General features: G+C 69.0%; 2 protein-coding genes across 2 annotated transcripts; both read left to right on the plus strand.

Moving 5' to 3' along the window:
• The first annotated feature begins 1,430 nt into the window (after nt 1-1,430).
• SIDT2 (SID1 transmembrane family member 2) lies at nt 1,431-9,492 on the plus strand. Its single transcript, XM_062594559.1, has 24 exons — nt 1,431-1,509; nt 1,639-1,803; nt 1,968-2,013; nt 2,177-2,278; nt 2,376-2,459; nt 2,736-2,835; nt 3,016-3,081; nt 3,191-3,284; nt 3,554-3,612; nt 4,103-4,114; nt 4,300-4,371; nt 4,457-4,531; nt 5,476-5,597; nt 5,818-5,891; nt 6,015-6,081; nt 6,224-6,297; nt 6,448-6,571; nt 6,671-6,788; nt 7,382-7,458; nt 7,683-7,729; nt 8,085-8,190; nt 8,316-8,426; nt 8,506-8,619; nt 8,701-9,492. The coding sequence occupies exons 2-24, from the start codon at nt 1,700-1,702 to the stop codon at nt 8,761-8,763; spliced, it is 1,911 nt and encodes a 636-aa protein (XP_062450543.1). The 5' UTR covers nt 1,431-1,509; nt 1,639-1,699; the 3' UTR covers nt 8,764-9,492.
• Nucleotides 9,493-10,218: 726 nt separating this feature from the next.
• TAGLN (transgelin) lies at nt 10,219-12,734 on the plus strand. Its single transcript, XM_062594560.1, has 5 exons — nt 10,219-10,324; nt 11,355-11,552; nt 11,632-11,809; nt 11,887-11,989; nt 12,136-12,734. Exons 2-5 carry the CDS (start codon nt 11,373-11,375, stop codon nt 12,275-12,277), a joined length of 603 nt encoding a protein of 200 aa, XP_062450544.1. The 5' UTR covers nt 10,219-10,324; nt 11,355-11,372; the 3' UTR covers nt 12,278-12,734.
• The last annotated feature ends 248 nt before the right edge of the window (nt 12,735-12,982 follow it).

Below are 12,982 nucleotides of genomic sequence, written 5' to 3' on the forward strand. Positions count from 1 at the left end.
AGAGGGAGAGCAAAGGTGGCAGTTGCTAAGCAAAAAGCTTTCTCCGGGTAAATGCAGGCAGCACTCCCTCCCAGGAGTATTCGAGTTCATGCTCATGTGGCTCCTCACTTCTCGTTTAATACCTGTTCTTAATCTTAGTCTGTTTTTTTTATATTATTTTTATTTTCCCTCTCCTTTATCTGTTGATTTAAAGCCATGCAGAGTTTAGGTTCTCTACCCAAAGCTCTAAGCAATGCTTTGCAGGTAAAAGGTAACTGGTGCTTTGGCCCTAGACAGGGTGTTGACCTGTATTTGATTATTCCGCGATTTGTCCCGGTAACGCCGGGTTGAATACAGAGCGCGCCCGGCGCCACAACCAACCCTGCCGTCCACCCGGGGGGCAACGGCTGCGTGTGCGCAGAGGCCCGGAGGCTGCTCGGCCCCCCGGGCCCCACGGCGCAGCCCCTGGGGCGCACTGGGCAGCCCCCCGGGCCACACGGGGCAGCCCCCCCGGGCCCCACGGCGCAGCCCCCCGGGCCGCACTGGGCAGCCCCCCCGGCCCCACGGGGCGGCCCCCGGGCTCACGGGGCGGCCCCACGGTGCAGCCCCCCAGGCCCCACGGGGCAGCCCCCCTGGCCCCACGGGGCAGCCCCCCGGGCCGCACTGGGCAGCCCCCGGCGCAGCCCCCCGGCCCCACGGGGCGGCCCACGGCGCAGCCCCACGGGGCGGCCCCCCGGGCCCACGGCGCGGCCCCCGGCCCCACGGGGCGGCCCCCCGGGCCCACGGCGCCGGATCCCGTCTGAGGGCAGAAGACGGTTTTAGCGGTTTTCTGCGGGCCCCCCGGGGCAGCGGCGCGGTGGCGGTGGTGGCGGGGGGGGGGGGCACTTTAAAAAATCGCGTTATGCGGTTATGCGCCAGTGCGATGTGGGAGGCGGCGGCGGCGGCAGCCCCCGGGCCGCCCCGACGGCACGGTGAGGGCCGGGGCGGGGCGCGGCGGCTGCGTCACTTCCCCGCCGGCGCCGTGACGTCAGCGCGGTGCGGGGCGGTGCGGGGCGGTCGCCGCGGAGCGGAGCGGGGCCGCCGCGGGGCCGGGCATGGCGCGGCCCGGCTGAGCCGCGCGGCGGCGGCGGCGGCGGGATGGCGGCGGCGGCGCGGGCGCTGGCCCGGGCGCTGGCGCTGCTGGCGGCGCTGGCGGCGCTGCCGCGCGGCCGCGGGAAGCAGGTGAAGCAGGAGGAGGCCGAGTTCGACCGCACCTACGCGGCGCGGGTGAGCAGCGACGCGCTCAACATCTACGCGTTCAACCACAGCGTCTCCAGGAACAGGGTGAGCCGCGGTCGGGCACGGCGGCGCCTCGGCCCGCGGGCGCCGCGTCCGCCCGCGCCAAGCCGCCGCCGCCTCGGCCTCGCAGACGGAGGGCGTCCGGGTGGCGGTGAACGTGCTGTCGGAGCGGAGCGACGTGCCCGTGCTCTTCGTGGTGAGGCAGAAGGAGGCCGTGGTCTCCTTCCAGGTGCCGCTGGTGCTCCGCGGCCTGTGAGTATCGGCGGGGCGGCGGAGGCGCCGCGGCCGCGGCGGGCAGGGCGTCCCGCGGGGCGCCGGCCGGGCCGCAGCACAGCCGGGCCCCGGCCCCCGCGCCTCGGGGCGCTCTGCTCGCCCCCACAGGTACCAGCGCAAGTACCGGTACCAGGACGTGAGCCGCACGCTCTGCCAGCCCCAGACCAAGATGGAGCAGGAGACGCAGCACTTCTACGTGGACGTGTCCACGCTGTCCCCGAAGAACACCTCCTACCAGCTGCGGGTCACCCGCGTGGAGAACTTCGTGCTGCGGTGAGGGGCAGCAATGCCGCGGCGCGCCGTCCCTTGAGTCCCTGCTTCTCCTGCTCGCCACCGTCCTGCCCCGGGAGGCGTGCCCCGCTCCTTGCCCGGGGAGCGGGGCACGGAGGGCGCCAGGAGCGTCCCCCTCGCTAGCACCGATCCTTTCCTCGCTGCAGAACAGACGATCGGTTCAGCTTCAACGCCACCGCAGCCCAGCCACAGGTGAGGGGCTGGCAGCTGGGGCGGGACGACCCGTGGTGTCACGGCCAGGCCGGGGACCGCTTGCTGGGGGACTGGTGTGAGCCGGGGAGGCAGTGCATGCTCAGGGCTGCTCGGGAAGGAGAGCACGATCACTGTGGTAGTAATGTGCCCTTCCTTCTCCCAGTACTTCAAATACCAGTTTCCTGAGGGAGTGGACTCGGTGATTGTGAAGGTGACCTCAGCCATGGCCTTTCCCTGCTCTGTCATCTCCATCCAGGACATCCTGGTACGTCTGGGTCATTAGGTTGTGCTGGCCTCGGCCAGCATGTGCATCCTGTGATGCTCGCTGGGGCTGACAGGTCCCTTCCCTCCGCTCCCCGCAGTGCCCTGTCTACGACTTGGACAACAACGTGGCCTTCATCGGGATGTACCAGACCATGACGAAGAAGGCAGCCATCACGGTGCAGGTGGGGCTTGTGCCAGCAGCTGCTATTGGGTGACACCGATTAGCAGAGGTTGCAGATGTTGTCGCCGCGGGGCTGAGCGCTGTGTTGCAGCAGTGCATTGGGGCTGGCTGGCAGCCCGCTGGCCCCGTGGCTTGGGCTGTGCCGGTCCGAGGCGCTCCCCAGCCCCGCAGGGAGCCCAAGGGCCTGCATGTGACCTGGCTGCGCAGGGCGGCATGGGGGACCCCGGGCTCTGCTCTGCTGACCCTCCTCTTTTGCCCCCTGGGACGGGTGCCGCAGAAGAAGGATTTTCCCAGCAACAGCTTCTACGTGGTGGTGGTGGTGAAAACTGAGGACGAGGCGTGCGGCGGGGCCCTGCCCTACTACCCCTTCTCCAAAGGTACCCTCAGGGCACCATTTTGGGGGTGTGAGGTCAGGGGAAGCGCCTACCCACAAGCAGCCCCTCTTCCATGGGGTTGGGGTGAGGAACCCAGCCCGCACCAGGAGCGAGTGAGGACTCCTCCAGTGCAGCAAGCTCCCCTGAGCCAGTAGAGTGATCGCTGTCCTTTGGTTCTTCCAGATGAGCCAATGGATCAAGGCAACCGGCAGAAGACGCTGGAGGTGGTGGTGTCACCTGCCATAACCTGTAAGCCTGAGTGGGAGATGGCTCAAGGGAATGCCCCGGCTGGGGAGCCTCGAGACCTTATCCCCGGGCTGCCGCTCACCCTGAGGGCTTGTTCCGGCTCTCTCCGCAGCGGAGGCCTACGTGAGCAGCGTGCTCTTCTGCCTGGGCATCTTCCTCTCCTTCTACATCATCACGCTGCTCATCGCCTGCTGGGAGAGCTGCTGGTGAGCTCCCGTGCATTGCTCCCTGCTGCGGGACTGTGGGGGCGGCTCCGGCAGCCCGCTGTGGGACTGGCCACCCCGTCCCCGCCGGGCTGAGCCCGCGGGCGCTGCTCCCTCCCTGCTGTGCTCGCAGCGGCGCCTGCCCGGCAGCACAGTCCCTGCACCCTCCGCGTGGTGCGGGGCAGTGCCGGAGCCTGCGCTGCCCGGACCCCCGCGCTCCCCGCGCCGCGGCCGTTGTGCAGCTCGCTGCTCACGCGTGCTTTCTTTGGCAGCCAGCAGCAGAGGAGGAAGGGGCTCCTGGCGGCCATGGACTCGCCCAGCCTGGACACAGGTGAGGGGCTGGAGGGGCTGCTTCCAGCGGGGGGCTGCCGAGGGCACGGAGGCGTGTCTGGGGGACGGTCCCTTAGGGGGATTTGCGGGTTATTTTGCCCTCTCTAGCCCCATGGTAAGCTCTCTGTTAGGCAGGATTTTCCCTGCTGCTGCCCTGAGCCCCGCTTGTCCTCTGGCATCCTGCAAATGCACCTCAATGCCTGGGGGCAGTTCCGTGGGCAGAGCACTCCTCACCAGCCCGCTGCCCTGGCAGAGATGCCAGCAGCGCAGCATGTCCCACTCAGCTCGGCATGCTCCCAGCATGGTGGAGATGGGCCAGCCCTCACCACCATGGAAGGCCCTTTCTCACGGGATACCGGGCAGGAAGGACAGGAGTGTCCTGGCATTTGGGCTTCGCCCCTCAGAAGCTGATGTGAGGCTGGGGCAGGGGTATCTGACCAAGTCCCTGTCCTTCTCTCTCCTTGCGATCCTCTCCGGGACTCTCCTCCCAGAATCTTTACTGGGTAAGCATGAGCATTTACTGTCCCCTTGGTGCACGCTCCTTCCTGTGTCCGTGCCTCACGTGTCTCCGCAGCGCAGCTTGCACGTACCGCGGCTGAGGCACTGCTCCCCGTGCCTGCCCTGGAGACTGGGCACATGGGCAGCTGCCATCGGCTGATGAGGCCGAGGGTCCCCTCCTGTCTTGCAGGGCACAGCCAGAGCATCCCCGACTCCTTCCTGGGGCATACCCCCTACAACGGCTATGGTTACGGCTCCTTCGGTGAGTGTGGTGTGCGCTCTCGTCCATCCCCGCCCGCTGGGGGAGCAGGCATGTGGCAACAACCGCCGTCTGACTGTCCCTGCAGAGAACGGCTCCAGCGCCAGCACCGAGGGCATCACAGACAGCATGGGCTCCACAGAAGTTTCCTATGGATACACAGGTGAGTCCCTGGGGCATGGGGTGGCACGGCCACACAGAGCCTGATGTCTGGGCAGCTCTGGGCTCCCCGATGATGCTGTGCTGGAGCAACACTGCCATGAGGACTCTGCTCTGCCCCTTGCCCCCGCCTGGGAAGAGGCTCCCCTTTGCCAGCCCTGCCCCACCTTGCAGGCCCATAGCGGAGTCTGGAATAGGGTCTCTCCAGCTGGCGGGGCAGAGATGTGCCGGGGAAGCTCCCAAGGTGCCCGAGAGCAGAGCTCTGGGCCTGTCCTGCTCCAGTAACTCTCGCTTCCCTTTGAAGGGCAGGACCAGTTCAAGCGACGCACTCGTGGCACCCCGATGAGGCAGCTGTGCATTGCTATGGGTAGATGTTGGTACTGCGCAGGGAGGGCTCCAATGCAATCTGCCCTGCCCCAGGCTTTGCTCCTAGGGGCGCAGACCCAGACATGCCCTTAGCAGCTGTGCTGCCTTTGCCCGTGCCAGGTGCGAGGGCAGTGAGAGCCCCTGGCCTGTCCCTGCCCCAGAGCAAGGAGACGGGCCTTGCCGCCGTGGGGCAAAGCTAGCAGCCTCTCCTTCAGCACGCAAGGGAACGTGAGCGCAATGCGCTAGGCCAACCGCGGGTGGCCTAGGGCTTCCCCTCAGTGCGTTCGAGACCCGCGGAGCAAAGCCAGTGCCTGGGAAGCAGCAGGTGGTGCAGCCCAGTGCGCAGCGGCCAGTGCCCCGTGCCATCCCCAGGCACGTGAGCGGCGTCCCTCCGCACTGAGCTGCGGCCTGTCTGCGCTCCGAGTTGGAAGGGAGGCGCTGGCATGACTGAGGGCGGCTGAGGTCTGCAGGCACGACCAAACACGGACTGGCCTCTGGGGTGGGAGCGGGCAGTGGGGAGGGCTCGGGCCAGCGGGGTGCATCGGCCCGTGGCACCACTGACGTCTTCCCGCATGGCCCCAGGGGACCGGTCGCTGGAGAACGTGGCCAGCCGGCCCCGCCTGGACTCGCTCAGCTCCGTGGAGGAGGATGACTACGACACGCTGGCTGACATCGACTACGACAAGAACGTCATCCGCACCAAGGTGCGTTCCTGGTAGGGCCGGGCGGGGGGAGGCTGCCCCGGGGAGTGCAGTGGGGAGACGCACCTCCGTCATGGGGCAGAGCTGTTCGATGGGTGCCCAGGGAAAGCTTGCACAGAGCCTGGGTTGCCTGTGCCGGCCCAAGATGCGCTGGCAGGGCCGAGCTGGCCCTGTGGGGCAGGGCTGGCCCCTTCCAACCCCGTCTGTCTTTTTTTTTCCCCAGCAATACCTCTACGTGGCCGACCTGGCGCGAAAGGACAAGCGGGTCCTGCGGAAGAAATACCAGATCTACTTCTGGTGAGGAGGGGACACGCGTGAGCGGGAGGGCACGGGCCAGTGTCCTTTCAGCGCATGTGCTGCTCCCCCGATGCTGCGGCCAGGCGTGCGGGAGCACGGCTGACACTGCCCTGCCTCTCCCAGGAACATCGCCACCATCGCTGTCTTCTACGCACTCCCTGTCATCCAGCTCGTCATCACCTACCAGACTGTAAGCGAGGCCCTGAGCCCCTCTCCAGTCGCTGCCCTGGGAATGTGCCTTGTTGTGTGCGTTCCCTAGGGTGGCTGCGCCCCACTGTGAGGCCGTGGTGGGGCCCTGCCACCTCCTGTCCTTGCTGTGCCCCTGAGTGCAGGTGGTGAACGTCACTGGCAACCAGGACATCTGCTACTACAACTTCCTGTGCGCCCACCCGCTGGGGAACCTCAGGTAGGCACAGCCGGGGCAGCGTGCAGGGCTGAGGCTCCCCTCCATTCCTGGGACGGAGATGGGGCACCCAAGGGAGGGAGGAAGGGCCGAGGCAGGGTGTGGTTGCGCATCTGCCCCGTGGCATTGATGGACCCCACTGCCTCCTGCCAGCGCCTTCAACAACATCCTCAGCAACCTGGGCTACATCCTGCTGGGCTTGCTCTTCCTGCTCATCATCCTGCAGCGGGAGATCAACTACAACCGGGCGCTCATGCGCAATGACACGCACGCCCTGGTAAGGGACGCGCTGCTGCGGGGCTCCGCTTCCCCGAGGAGAGCTCCCGCACCTGGCAACATCCGCCCCGGCTGCCTCTTCCCCTCTGCCGCCCTGCAGGAGTGCGGCATCCCCAAGCACTTCGGGCTCTTCTACGCCATGGGCACTGCCCTCATGATGGAGGGGCTGCTCAGCGCCTGCTATCACGTCTGCCCCAACTACACCAACTTTCAGTTTGGTAAGTGCCGCCCTGGCTCCCCTGGCTGCTTGTGCCTCGGCTGCGCCGCCAGCCCCGCTCAGCAGGCCCGCTCCCGCAGACACCTCCTTCATGTACATGATCGCCGGGCTCTGCATGCTGAAGCTCTACCAGAAGCGCCACCCGGACATCAATGCCAGCGCCTACAGCGCCTACGCCTGCTTGGCCATCGTCATCTTCTTCTCCGTTGTTGGTGTGGTGAGTGTGGCTGTGCTGATGGGCTGGCGTCGGTGGCCGCTTGCCCAGGCTGCTGTAAGCCACCGCCTCTGCGTGTGCTGCACCAGGGCCATGCCTGGCTCAGCCCAATGTCCTCCAGGTCTTTGGCAAGGGTAACATGGCCTTCTGGATCGTCTTCTCCGTCATCCACATCACAGCTACCCTGCTGCTTAGCACCCAGCTCTACTACATGGGGCGCTGGAAGCTGGGTGAGGGCCGGGGCAGGGGCCATGCGGGGCGGGCTGCTGCCAGGGCGGATGGGCAAGGACGGGGGGCTGAGCCCTGCCCTCGCTCCTCTGCGTGGCGCAGGGACCCTGCCCAGCGCCCCGCCAGCTCTGCCTCCCTGCCTCTCCCCGCAGACTCGGGCATCCTGCGCAGGATTGTGCACGTGCTGTACACGGACTGCGTCCGGCAGTGCAGCGGGCCCATGTATGTGGTGAGTGATTGCGCCTGGCACAGGATAAGGACCTTTGCGGTGGCTGGCGCTCTGCCGAGGACCCCTGGCCAGCCCAGGCCTGGCTTGGGGCTCACTGCCCCTGGGCTTGTCTGCAGCCAGTTCTGTGGCACCAGCCCAGGAGAGGGGCTCTGCCGAGACCCTGCTTCACTGGCAGACTGCCCACGCGAGACTCGCCCCCCTCACGCTCTCGTCTCCCTTTGCAGGATCGAATGGTGCTCTTGGTCATGGGCAACATCATCAACTGGTCACTGTAAGTGTGGAGGGGGCAGCACGCGAGGCCAGCTTGGGAAGTGGCACCCAGCACCGCCTCCTCTGAGCCCAGACCTCCCCGCTCCCTGCTGCTGCCCCTGCCCTGCTCCTCTCAGCCCTTCCCTGTGGGCCCTGAAGCCAGGACAGGGCTGGGCTGAGAGCATCCAGCTCACGACAGCTGTGAGCCGTGTGTGGCAGACGCTCCCCCTGTAGCTGCAGCAGCCCTGATACCCGGGGGAGCAGCCCTTGTGGAGGGCCGGTTGTGTGTCCCAGGGGATGGGGGGGCGCAGGAGCATGGTGAGCAGGGGGGCTGCCCTGGCCCAAGCTGACCCCGCTGCCTCTCCCTGCCTCCCCAGCGCTGCCTACGGCCTCATTGTGCACCCCAACGACTTCGCTTCCTACCTGCTGGCCATCGGCATCTGCAACCTCCTCCTCTACTTCGCCTTCTACATCATCATGAAGGTGCGGGCGAAGCCTCCCCAGCCCCGAGCGGGAGGGCAGGGTGGTGATGGGCACTGTGGGGCCGTTCAGGAGGGGTGCAAGCCTGGGGGTGCCTGCAGGTACGTTGACCTTCGTCTCTCTTCCAGCTGCGCAGTGGCGAACGCATCAAGCTCATCCCCCTGCTCTGCATTATCAGCACCTCCGTGGTCTGGGGCTTCGCTCTCTTCTTCTTCTTCCAGGGACTCAGCACCTGGCAGGTAAGGGGGCAGGAGGGTAGTGCGGCACGGAGGGGGGCTGTGGGGCCAGCACGGTGACTGCCGTGCCTGCCCCGGGCAGAAAACGCCAGCCGAGTCGCGGGAGCACAACCGCGACTGCATCCTGCTCGACTTCTTTGACGACCACGATATCTGGCACTTCCTCTCCTCCATCGCCATGTTCGGCTCCTTCCTGGTAGGTGCCGGCAGCCGTCCGCTCCCGCTTCCCGCCAAGCCGCCCTGCCCAGGGGCCTTCTGACCCCGCGTCTCCCTGCAGGTGCTGCTGACGCTGGACGATGACTTGGACTGTGTCCAGCGGGACAAGATCTATGTCTTCTAGGCTGCCCCGGGCCCCTGCCCACGCAGGGGACTGCAGCCGCCGTGGCCAACAGGAGCGGCTCTGGGCGTGCTGCGGCACCGGCCGCGCCGCGGGGCCACCTCCCGCGGGGAGGGATGCTTGTGCCGGGGCTCCTGCCGGCCGCTCCGTCCCCCTCCCCACCGCCAGGACGTCTGTCCGTCCGTGGTGCTGGAGAAGGTGGTGGTGCTGCGTGTCCGCGCTGCTGCGGCCTTTCCCCGGGGGGGAGGTGGCACCGGGCCTGGCGCCGTGCCTCGCTGCAGGGCAGCGTGCCCGGCGCAGGGCTCCCGGCCGGGCAGGGGCCGGGCCCCGCGTGCGCGCGGGTGCGGGGCTCTCTTCAGTGCCTAGGTAGTGATTTTGGAGAGGTGGGCGCGAGGCGCGCGTCGGGCTCCTTCGCAGCTGCCGCTCGCCCTGGCAGGGGACTGCGGATGCCTCCTGCGAGGGGCTGCCCCGCGCACCCCGGCTGGCAGCTCAGAGCCAGCGGGCAGACGGGTGGGCGGACGGACAGCCGGCAGAGCCGCCCTCCTGCGGAGGCTGCGGGAGAAGCCGGAGTGTCTTCTCTTTCGATATCTTAGCGATATTTTCAACTGGGGTTTTCTTTTTTTTTTTTTTTTTTTTTTTAATTCACCCGTCCCCTGAACAAAGCTGCCATGTGTTTTCTATGACGGGTTCTCCCGGGAAGTGACATGCATTAAAGTGTCTGTCTGCACTTTATCCGAGGCTGCTGCGTCCCGCAAGCACCCGGGGAAGCACCGGGGTGTCTCTCCCCCCCGCCGGCCGGCCACCACTGGGTGTCAGGCGTGCTCGCCGCCTCTCCGCGCTCCGTTTGATGACGAGTTTGCTGGATTAAAGCGGCCGGAGGGCCTGGAGGCAGCCGTGGGGGGCTGCCCCGGCGAGGTGGCAGTGCCACGCGCCGTCCCGTGGGCTCATCTCCCCGCTGCGAGGTGGCAGCAAGGTTGGCAAGGGGGATGGTCCCCATGTCCTGGCACGCGGGCCAGGGCTGTGCCTCGCCGTGCGCCCCCAGCTCGCGGGGGGCCGAGGTCAGGGACGGGGCCGTGCCCCCGTTGCCCCCCGGGCTGGCTCCAGCCAAGCCCCGCACGGTGGTTGCCCTCACCCAAGCCTTGGCCGTGCCGTCGGCACCGGGGCTTGGCTGCGCCGACGATGAGCGCACGGCGAAACCAGCCGTGAAGTCAGGGCAGAAAACCTCGGTGGCTGCCGGCCGCCCTGCGAGCGCCTGCCTATAAAAGGAGCCCCTTCATCAGAGCCGCTGGCCGGCCCCTGCCCCCCGAACCGCTGGCGCGGAGGCACGCGGGGAATGCTCCCGGCAGCGGCCTTGGTCACCGGCTTTCGGAGTCTTTCCCCAAATATGGTGCCTGGGCCGGAGCGGCGGGGCTGCGAGGGAGGGCTGGGGGGGCCGGCCCGCGGGCCGCGCTGACATCACGGCCCGCCGCGCCGCGCCGGCCTTTTAGCGCGGGGCCGCCCTCGTAAGTGTGCAGTGCGCCGGCTCCCGCGCCCAGCATCGCCCCTCGCTCCGCGACAGCCGCCCGTGAGTCCTGCTGCGGGGGGGCGGCGGGGCCCTGCCCCGGGACGGGGGTGCTGCTGCCCCGGGCGGGGGTGCTGCAGCCTGGGGATGGGGGTCCTGTGCCCTGGCAGAGGGATGCTGCCGCCCCGGCATGGGGTGCTGCCGCCCCGGCATGGGGTGCTGCCGCCCTGGGCAGGGGTGCTGCCACCCTGGGCAGGGGTGCTGCGCCATGGCAGAGGGATGCCGCTGCCCCGGCATGGGGGTGCCGCTGCCCCAGCATGGGGGTGCTGCCGCCCTGGGCAGGGGTGCTGCACCGTGGCAGAAGGATGCTGCTGCCTGGGGATGGGGGTGCTGCTGCCCCGGGATCGGGTGCTACGCTCCAGGACGGGGGTGCCGCACTCCGGCACGAGGATGCTGCGCCCTAGGACAGGGGTGCTGCACCCCAGGATGGGGGTGCTGAGCCCCAAGCCCTCAGGACCAGCATCGCAGTGCTGAGCCCCCCATCCCAGGCTCCCTCCATGCCGGGTCCAGGCTCCTGCTGCAGCCAAGGGGCCGTGCTGGGGCTCGGCTGGGAGCAGGGCACCGGAGCCGGGAGGGGCCGTGCCGCCCCGGGGGCCGGGGGCGCTCGCCGGGCTGAGGGGGGCTGCTGGCGGACGGGCTGTGCACCGCCGGCCCCCGGCCCGCTCAGGGCTCGCGGAGCGGCCCCGGCTGCCCGGCATCGGGTGGGCTGCCGCACCCGGAGCCGGCGCCTTCCCTGCCGGGTGCTCGCGGGGCCTGGCAGGCAGCGGCCTGCGGCGTGCTGAGCTGCACCGGGTCTCGGCGGCTGTCCGGGAGCAGCCGAACTGGGAGCCCCGGGCGGGCACAGGGCTCGGCCGGGGGCTGAGCGGGCAGGGGCAGACGGGGCAGCAGACCCGCGCGCCCGCGCCCAGACGACGGGGCCGAGGCACCGCGCTGCCGGGCTGGGGGGAGGAGAGGGAGGAGGAGGAGGAGGAGGAGGAGGCGCGGGGTGGCATCCGCGCGGCGCCCAGCCCGCCGGGCCGCTTGCCGCTGCCAGGTGTCCCGCGCCGCAGCCATGGCGAACAAGGGCCCAGCGTACGGCATGAGCCGGGACGTGCAGTCCAAGATCGAGAAGAAGTACGACGAGGAGCTGGAGGACCGGCTGGTGGAGTGGATCGTGGCGCAGTGCGGCGCCTCGGTGGGCCGCCCCGAGCGGGGCCGCCTGGGCTTCCAGGTCTGGCTGAAGAACGGCATCGTAAGTGCTGGGGCCGGGCGCCCGCGCAGCCCGCGGCGCCCGGCGGCCCCGCTGAGCCCGGCCTCTCCGCCGCCGGCAGGTGCTGAGCCAGCTCGTGAACAGCCTCTACCCCGACGGCGCCAAGCCCGTCAAGGTGCCCGACTCCCCCCCGACCATGGTCTTCAAGCAGATGGAGCAGATCGCCCAGTTCCTCAAGGCCGCCGAGGACTACGGCGTGGTCAAGACGGACATGTTCCAGACCGTGGACCTCTTCGAAGGTGCGCGGGGCGTCCCGGGCGCGGGGCGGGCTGCGGGGGGCTGCGGGGCCCCGCTCACGCTCCCCGTCCTCCGGCAGCCAAGGACATGGCGGCGGTGCAGAGGACGCTGGTGGCCCTGGGGAGCCTGGCGGTGACCAAGAACGACGGCCACTATCACGGGGACCCCAACTGGTTCATGAAGTAAGCGGGCGGTGGGGCCGGGACCGCGCGCCGCGCCGTGCTGCCCCGCCGGGGCCGCTCGGCTCTCGGGGCGGCCCGGGCGCAGCCGGCGGCGGGGGGCCGGGCGGGCAGCGGGACGCGGGCGCCCCATGGTCTCTGCCCCACAGGAAGGCGCAGGAGCACAAGCGGGAGTTCACCGAGAGCCAGCTGAAGGAGGGCAAGAACGTCATCGGCCTACAGATGGGGAGCAACAAGGGGGCGTCACAGGCGGGCATGAGCTACGGCCGGCCCCGGCAGATCATCAGCTAGGCAGCCGCCCGCCCGCCCAGCGCCGCCCCGGCAGCACCGCCGACTCCGCTCCCTCCAGCCCGGCGCGCCGCAGCCGCCGCAGCGCCGGCGCCCACGCCCGCCCCGCACCGATTGGTATTTATTGGAAACAAAAAGTCAAGCAGCCCAAGCGCCCCGGCAGCCCAGCTCTGCCTCCCGCGCGGCCTCTCCTCCCCGGCCTCGCACGCTCCCCGCTTCGCTGCTGCGAGCCCTGCCGCGAGCCGGCCCCGCCGCCGCTGCGCCCGCGGGCGCCCCGCGCCCTTCCCTGCGAAGGCCGGTGGGGAGGGCACGCGCCCCAGCACCCGGAGCCACCCCGCCTGCCCGCCGCCCCGCATGAGTCCAGCGCCGCTCTTGCAGAGGTCCTCGCAAACGGGGAGAGAAGAGAATTGGCCTCCGTTTTGTACTTTGTTTATGTCAAAATTAAACGGTTACCGATCGAGCGCGGCGTGCTGAGGTTTCCTCGCGCTCTCCTTAGCCGGCCCCACGCGTCACCTGCCGCGCGCGCAGCCCCATGGGCTCGGGGACAGCTGGAGCCCCCTCCCTCCGGGCACGGCAGGGATGCAGTTTGCAGGCCCGGGGGGCCAGCAGAGCGGCGGCAAGACATGCCACTGCCTGCAAACGCTGTTCAGGTCGCCTAGGCTGTGCCTACTCCTGCTTCAGGCTCCAAACCTGGGAAAAACAGAGCCT

Source organism: Rhea pennata, chromosome 24 (assembly GCF_028389875.1).
Source record: "Rhea pennata isolate bPtePen1 chromosome 24, bPtePen1.pri, whole genome shotgun sequence".
In the NCBI taxonomy this organism is placed as follows: Eukaryota; Metazoa; Chordata; class Aves; order Rheiformes; family Rheidae; genus Rhea; species Rhea pennata.